Source organism: Homarus americanus, unplaced genomic scaffold (assembly GCF_018991925.1).
Source record: "Homarus americanus isolate GMGI-L3 unplaced genomic scaffold, GMGI_Hamer_2.0 scaffold28051, whole genome shotgun sequence".
NCBI lineage: Eukaryota > Metazoa > Arthropoda > Malacostraca > Decapoda > Nephropidae > Homarus > Homarus americanus.
In genome coordinates, this window is record NW_024720144.1 from 330735 (window position 1) to 339755 (window position 9021).

General features: G+C 35.2%; 1 protein-coding gene across 1 annotated transcript in view; it reads left to right on the forward strand.

Moving 5' to 3' along the window:
- The window catches only part of LOC121860406 (CD109 antigen-like), a 57382-nt gene extending 49078 nt beyond the window's left edge, over positions 1–8304 (forward strand). Inside the window, exons 26-31 of the mRNA XM_042357538.1 lie at positions 353–591; positions 1102–1266; positions 1465–1661; positions 3885–4086; positions 4591–4699; positions 5723–8304. Of these exons, the coding sequence (XP_042213472.1) occupies positions 353–591; positions 1102–1266; positions 1465–1661; positions 3885–4086; positions 4591–4699; positions 5723–5955 (1145 nt within the window). The 3' untranslated portion in view covers positions 5956–8304. The remainder of the gene's footprint in view (positions 1–352; positions 592–1101; positions 1267–1464; positions 1662–3884; positions 4087–4590; positions 4700–5722) is intronic.
- Positions 8305–9021: the final 717 nt, after the last annotated feature.

Here is a 9021-nt window from a genome sequence, read left to right on the forward strand (position 1 = left end):
GAGCAAATTTTTCCCTAAAGACCACCATTTTAAACAAAGAAAGAGTACAACATCAGTGTATCTGATTTTTATGAAAGAAATATGCTTTTTAATCAGAGTTAATTAAAAAAGTAATGTACACAAAGTACTGTACACTTAATTTTAGTTCACTGATAAGGTCTTAGGCTTAACCTTCTCACCACCCTTATGGATACCAAATACTTACTTAGGGGCCATGGTTATAAGTAACATCCTTTTTAGTGTAGTTACAAGTTATAAACCTTATTGCAAACTTTAAAATCTTATTACACTTAAAAAAATATTTTTTATACATATACCTACAGTATGTGTCTGATGAAAATCAATATTGCAGATGGACTTGTCTATTGGTCTCGAGCGCCCATCAAGACCAACAACCGGGTGTATGAGAACAACCAGAGGAACCTGTTGCAGCCTAAATATGAAGAGGAGTGGGATTCTCATGCTGTTGAAGCGTCGTCCTATGCACTGCTTGTGTACCTCATACGTGATGGTGTCAACATCATCCAGGAGCGTATCGTGTTGTGGCTGAATGCAATGAGGATGCATGATGGAGGCTTCATATCAACTGTCGTAAGTAAAGTTTTTATTATAAGAGTTTTCTGAGAGCGTATAGTGTACAGTATGTTCCCAAATAGTAGAATAAGTATATTCTATATGATAAGTCAATTTTAGGTTGTAAAATCAGAGAAGGGTTAGGACTGTGTGTGATACAAGTATGATGTACACTTGCTCCAAAAGGTATCTTTATGGAGGAATCCGATGAATTTCAAAATGAACACCATGACTTCTGTTGTCTCTGTAGGGTTATCAAAGTCCTTCATCAGTTGTGTCATATTGTCTCAGTTAAAATAATATACTAGATACTTTCTGGAGTAAGTGTACATATAGAGAAGTGCTAAATTCTTCACTTTTACTTACATATGCAAAAATAAGTGAAATGATTAAGATAATACAGTAACTCACATATGAGAAATAGTTTTAGTTTGTAGCAGATCTGTCTATATAAGTTGTTTAACATTTTTAAAGTTTCCACCTTCTGACTGAAGCCATGATGTTCTGTATGAAAAACTTTCTTTGCAGGACACACTGGTAGCAATGCAGGCACTGACAGAATATTCATACCGTGCACGTTTGAGGGACATTACAGACATGCGTGTAACAGTTGAGGCCACCGGAGAAGCGGGGCGAGCCTCTCACACTGTCGGGATTTCCAATACGAGTGTGTCTCGTATGAACTTTATTCCGGTATGCTATTATTGTATTGTTATTTTTCTCCTTATTATTATTATTATATTATTTTCTTTAATATTATGTACTGTATTAGGTTATTAAGTACAGTACATTATATGATGCAGTTATGTAAGCTGAGAGGGACTTTACAATGTCCACCTCATCTCCTACTAGGGGCTTTCTACTGATAGTGATCTCATTGTTGGCTTGCAGATTCAAAATGTTTGGGGACTGGTGAATGTTGTGGCTAATGGAGCTGGCCAGGCTATTCTTCAGCTGGATGTGAGCTTTGGCATTGACTGGACTGAACTCAAGAAACAACCACCCATTGATGCATTTGACCTAACAGTTTATGAGCATTTCTTACCAGCTAGGAATAAGTCTGTCTGTAATGTGACTGTTTGTGCCAGGTAATTTTTTCTCAAGTCTCGCAACTCTCTAGCTATATTTCAGGGCAGCCAGAACCAAAATAAAATACTGGCCCCTGCTTTAATTTTTTCTCATCCATACTTGATTCTCTTGCTCTATTATCATCCACATAATGAACTACTTCCTGAATGTCAATCCAAATTATATACTTCTAGTGTATTCTTCACATTATCCTTCTTCATTTTCATTTCCCCATCCTACCGTACGACTATGAATTATACTGTACTCTACACACTTGTTATAAAATTTTCAGTTTCACTTTCACTTTTTCCATGTCAATTTAGGAAATCTGGTCATTGCACAATTTTCTCTGTTTGTTCTTTCTGTGATTCCTGCTTACCCTAAATACAGGGTAATTTTTTCTGTGCTTCCTGCTTACCCTAAATATAGGGTAATTTTTTTCTTTTTTATTCGAGAACCCTAAAGGATTACTCTATTTTAAGACTTGTAATGAACAGGAACCCAAAAATCATATCACTGCGAAGAGCATAAATGTTCTACGCAATTATTAAACATCATTCCTACTGATTTCTTATGTTCCTGTTTATTGCACATCCTAAAATATAGTATAGTTCTTGAATAAAAAAATCCTATTATATTTCTTTCATACATTCGGAGTCTTATGTTTTACACCAATGGCTGCTATTCGGTTCCTTTAAACCTCCCCAGCTTTGTATTCTCTGATACATTTCTCTCTCTCTCCCCATATATTTCTCAATCCACTTATTACTTCCTTTACCTCTGTTACTCTTTGATTCAATTCCTCTTTTCTGTCTCCATTCAGACTGACATTTATTAACAACTTTTATTTATTACACTCACTCACTCTATACCAAATTCATTTACTGATGTTTGCAGCTTTTCCTCTGAATCAATTATCAGAGCAGTGACATAGGATACTAAATACTGCACAGTACTGTATATATACAGTAATTACACTATTTCACTTAGCCATATAGTCTTACTTAAACGAATTCACTTCAGAAACAAAGATCCCATCTTCTCTATGAAGTGTCCATGTTGTAGGTGTGTTGAAGCTCTAGTGTGTGGGTTTGTCTGAAGCTTCTTAGGCTAGTGATTCACTTTATGTATTTAGGAAAAAGATATACAGTGACCCTCGTTTAACGAACACCTCGGTTAACGTAATTTCGATTAACGAACTGCCTTCCATAAGGATCTTCAATTCGGTTAACGAAAAAAATTCGCTTAACGAACTTCTTACGAACCGACCTCAACATGTTTTCGCTTGCACTGACCGGGCAACCAGCTTTAGTATCAGTCCGCCAATACATTAATCGGTTCTAGGGCTTAAATTCCTTACTATTTTTGTAAATATCAAGAAGTTTATACTATTCAATAATTTTAAAAGTTTAATATTCAATTTTTTAGTCATTTTAACAATTATTGAACAAAATTGAAGGTAAAGTGACTAGTTTAATGCGCGGCATCCAGCCTCTTAACACAGCAAACAGGCGTCAGTCTCTCTCTGTTTTCACTGGAGGTAACATCTTGCTTGAGACTCTCTTCAACTAAACGCTTTTTTTCTGTGTTTCCAAGCAAATTATTGGTCATTTTGAAATATATTTTATATATTGACAATATATAATGCAGTGCAGCGTTGATTTAAAGAAAATAATCTTGAATTAAACCAGAGCTAAAATTTTATGGGTGAAATGGCACCATGGGGTGACTTCTCTTCCACCCCAACTTCTTCTTCCACCCCAATGCCTTCTCTTCTTCCTTCTCCTCCACCCCCATTCTAAATCCCATCATCATCATCATCATCCAGGAGCCTTCTACATACACACCTCAAAGTAAGTGAACTTTTCTACCATTTTTGTTGAATTTAGGAAATTTTCGGTGAGCTGGAACCAATTACCCAAAAACCCATTGAAACAATGGTTTCGGTTAACGAACGTTTCGGTTAACTAACGAACGACCTTCTGGAACGGATTGAGTTCGTTAACCGAGGGGCCACTGTATTGTTAAAAAGGGGCTTCTGTATGATTTGGTTATCCAGTAAAGGCAAAAGTGCAGTTTGATTATCCAGTAAGGGTTATTTTGGAAGTGTGCCTCTACTACTGCTGGGGTAGGGGAGCAGATTGTGTGGAGTAAGGTGAGTGGTCATTTATAAGTTGGTTCTATATCATATTTTAACTTTGTTCTTTGTATTGTATGTAGTAACTGCATTTGCCATATCTCAGGTGGACCAACACAAAAGAGTCATACCAGAGTTCAGCCACAGCCATTGAGATAGAAGTCCCCACTGGCTATGTGGCATTCCAGATTGACCTCGAGAAGAGTATTCATGCAGCACAAGTTGACAGAACATTCCCTACTGTTCGTGATGTTCTTGGTGGACACGGAGATGTGTTTGCCAAGAAAGTCGTCTGGTTCTTTGATTATGTAAGATCTGTTTGTTTACATTTTGTAAAATATGTTAGGCGGACAAAATGTAATAGAACTGAGGTGAGAAGTATGACCTCCATGATGAGTTCAGTGTGTCATCATCAAAGATTTATAGCCATTTCAGACTCAAATAAACCAAAATAATAGAGGGATTTTCTGACTTAACAGGCATATTAACCTCAGGTTCTGGTAGTAAATGTCATCTGTAAATAATGTTACATAATTTGCTCTGTTATTTGGCATCTATCAATCTAATGGAATTTCCCCAATAATTTTTTAGCATGTAGTAAACACATGAAAAGTATATTATTCTAGTAAATTTTTTAAATATTAATTTTACCCAAAAATATATAATACAGTACAACCTAAATTAATTGATATCCTTTAAAATTGTAAAATAGTAGTGTTATAAAAGATTATGCTGTATCAGTGAACTCCAGAAACACTATACAGGTATTGACTACGAACTGATCCTCTCACTGAGAAATACATTTTTTACAGATACCGTCCAATGAAACTTGGTGTTTCCACTATCTGATGAAAAGATGGTATCCTGTGGCCAATTTGACTGATGTAAGAATGGCTACAATTTATGAGCTTTATCAGCCAGGTAAGTCTTATTGAAAAAGATGAAAAATTAACTGTAAAATTATATATTAAATTTCTTCATTACTTTAAGATGTTAATTGTTAATAATCTTGTTGGGGTGATATACTGTAAGTATGAAGCTTCATTTTTTAGCTCATCTGTCTTATAGTGTTGAATTCGATATTACTGTATTAATAGTCTGTCTATCAGGCATGGTCTAAATCTCCACCTTGTGTTCACTGTACAGTTCAAACAGTTTGTTTTGGTCTCACAAAATTTTTCTTGGATTATCTTTGGGTGAGATATTAGAATCTTACCAGTTTTGGTGAGGCTGTGGTGGCCATTTTGGATTTCTTTGATATTTTTATAATTCTTTGTATACTTCTGTATTAGTGTCGGATATATTACTATGTCCAATAAGGGTAAATCACTTTTGAACTGATTCTTGAGATTTTTTCACCAGATTAAAATTAGGAGTTTTGTAGTCATTGTGCAGTTTGTATTTATTTAATGAGTAGACTAATGTATGCATATAATTTATGTTTGGCATAAGTGTAAACTATTAAAGTATTCTGATACTGTATTTGTGGGAAATTGTTCAATAGAATGGTGGAGGAATAACAAGAGGAACAGTATGGAAAATATTTTATTTTTTGAACTGAGAGGAAATTATAAAGTTTTGTCAAGCTTTAAAAAGTGAATGACAGTAATATTTCTGGATTTTGAATAGGAGTGAATAATAATATCAACATACCTGTACAGTAATGTATTGGAGATGTTATATTCGAGTTCAGTGGAAGAAATGGTGAGTGTAAGAAGAGGATAGTGGTGAGAATGTATTCCCCAAGGAACAGGGTAGAGAAAGGAGAAGAGGAAAAGAGAGAGAGAGAGAGAGAGAGAGGGGAGGGTTGATGAGGATAGAGAGAGAAAAGAGAAGAGAAGAAAGAAAAGTAGAGAGAGGGAGAGAGAATGTTGATGTGTATCTTCAGAAGGGTATTTCTATTATTCTTAGTAGTCAGTGTAAAATGAATTCATTTTCTTTCAGAGCGGTTCCAAATGGTGATGTTCAATTCAACAGTGGGTTCCTTGGATATTTGTGAAGTGTGTGGTTCTTATCAGTGTCCATACTGCCCCATCTACAGCTCTGGCCCATCACTCAACCTCCCTCCACTGGGCATTCTGCTCTCTGTGGCCATCGTCACTTACATTTACCAGGTGTTGCCAGTGACATTTCCTCTGTTCAGTTTGCTCTGTATGAGTCCAGGTCGCAGAAGGTAACTATATATTGTGAAGTTGTCTCCTATGGAAGGAAAGATGCAGTGATTCTCATTACTAGTAATATATGGGTGTAATAACTGGCATAGGCTTGCCAAAGAGCGGGGGGGGGCGCGATCGCCTCCTCCCCTTGAGCTACTGTAACAAATTATTCCAAATAAAAATTTAACAACAAGAAACGAAAAAATAATAATGATAATAATAAAAATAATAAAAATAATAGCATCACTAACAACGTCAAGAACAACAAATGTATTTCAGAAAAATATTAATTATGTCGTATTTCAACAATACCTCGGTATGTTTAGTTCAAAGTAACCCCCCCCCCCCTTCTCCTCTTCCTCCTTAACAAATTTATTAGTATGCCACTGGTAAATGGTCAAATTTAGTTGTGCTAAAACATACCGTTGCTAATGTACAGTAATACTAAATGTAACCTTGAATATAAAATTTATATTTTGCTTAAAACTAGCTAGTATTTACAATTTATTATATTTATTAGATAAGCCATCATTGTGTAAATTCCACATCTTGGTATATGTGCATCCTCTATGTGTACTTAAGTATAAACCAGAAAATTAGTCGTAAAATATTTCTTTCTATAAAAGTTTCTGACATATTTATGAGATACATTATTGGTGTAATTTTTCATCCCAGATCTAAGGAGGTGTGATGAGAAATTTCTGTTCATAGTTCAATATTGATGATACAGTTTATCAGAAGGATTTGCTGCTAATAAACCTCCATCTCCTCATAATATGACTATTTGAATTTTGCGACTGGTGATAGGATCATCCAATTTTTTTCACCGTCCTTAAGGCTTATAACGGGTGTGCAACACAACCCTTGCTAGACACCATTGAGTTGCAGGGAGCAAAGCCATCACTCTGCTTAACACATTACTGTATATAATAAACTAAATGATATTTACCTGAGTGACCTGACCATTAATGTGTTACCTCACTCCTGGAGCTGTCTTACACTTTATAACCCACATGTGAGGTCTGACACTTCCAATGACCCCAAACAATAATATTAGGAAAGAAAGTTTTTATGTTGTCTATTTGATGTGACATTAATGGGTCATTTTGATATTTGCCAGTGGTGTTTTTGTCATTGTCATCAGCCACACCAAAAGGAAAAGCAATGTAATATGTATAAATCTAAATTGCTTCTGTAAATTTTCCATAAACGTGACAACATACAGTAGTTATATACAGTATTACAGTCAGCATTTATTGCGACTAGAGAAAAGTACAGGGAACGTCATTTTATGGTTGAAAGATGTTAACAAAAACCTTAATGCTTAGGATAACAAATGAGATTTTTTTCTTCACATTTGGCATATTCTTTGTCATTACTAAGCCATAAACACCAACAATACCAGTATATGCATTAAATGATGCTCAAGGTCCCCTTTTTTCATCCAGTAAGTTCACCAGACTTCAGCAAACTTCCACAGTTATTGATTAGAAAAATTGCTAAATCTTTTCATGCTATATTAACTGCTGGTATACATTATTAAGTCTCCCACAACCAAAGTTTGATTAGCTAGAACCAAATCTATGTCTCAAGGCCAGAGGTCAAGGTCACAGAAAGGTCACAAATAAGAATATGGTCCAGAGTACAGTATACATTTGATGTTAGTACAGTACAGTATAGATATTTGTATGAAACTTCATATGAATCTGTACCACTACTGGGCAGAATGCTTTGTATTAAATTAAAATATCTGGGTCAAGGTCACAGCTGACAGCCTAAGTTCAAACTCTACTTGGAGTATAAATCTTGTTTAAGAAATTTTAATGTCAACAAGGTGGTGTGTTACAAACAACTCCCAGGTTCCTGTCATGAAGGTCAAACTTTGGTGTCTGAGTAAAAAATGGGTAATTCCTCTGTTCGGGAGCCTCCATCTACTGATTTCACTGATTTTCTTGTTTTTAAAAGATTTTAAATTTATCTCATTTCATATTGTTCAATCTTAGCATTGTCACTTTCGTCTCATATCTCATTTATATTCTAAATGTAAAAAGATAAAAACAAAATACTGTGTCCATAAACTGGAGCTTCACAAATTCAATATTCACTATTTAATGTTTTGGGATGATTCGATATTTTTTGTCAAGGTAGAATTCTCAAGATTTTTTCATTTTTGAAGAAAATAATTGAATTTGCCCAAAACCTTGAAATAACTGTACAGTACTGTATAATGTGAGATGTGTTCTTATGAGAAAAAAAGTCTCACTTTTTTGTTCTTTGAAGTTCAAATGTAAAAAAAAAATATGAAAAATTCACGCTTGCACATGAGATTAAAAAAAAGGGGAGGTCTACTTGTAAATAAAACTGGGAATATATAATTATGAAACACACTTGTGAAAACAGTATAAAATGTAAGGTAAGGAAGACAGTACCCACAAAACTTGGATTTTGTTAAAAAATTATTCCAACATCTGTAATACTATTACAGTATTATAATATACAGTATTACAATTTATTACAGCACTGTATTACAGTATTCCTTCATCAACTGTGAGGGTTACATTCCTGGAAAACCCGACAGTTGGTTAGACTAAAGGCTTATGAGAAATGGAGGGTTAGGTTCCACAGCCACTGATAACATTCGTCAATGCCTAACCAAGTTACCTGTTCTTTCACACAACAGTACCTACATATAAAAGAGTGTAATTTAAATTAAATACTGTAGTAAAGTAAATTTAACAGTACAAGGGGTATTTACCTTTATAGAGGGCGATGGTGGATGAGGATGATGTGGAGGGAGCAGTGGTTGTTATAAGGAAGAGGGGAACACAGGCCCACTCTCTTTTGCACTTTTCCATGTGCCACCAGCAACACTAGCTTTTATCATAGCCTCACTTTTGTTAAGCGTACAAATCGAGGATTCATTTACCCCCCATGGTGCGTCTCACTGACACTACGCTCTTACCACGTGCTAGTCTATTGAGCACTTGACTTTCTTTCCTAGAGTCATTACGTTCCTTGCCCTGTACACTTGTTTCTCACCCTTAACACTAGTACTCAATGCACACTTAGAGGCCATTGTTAACCCCT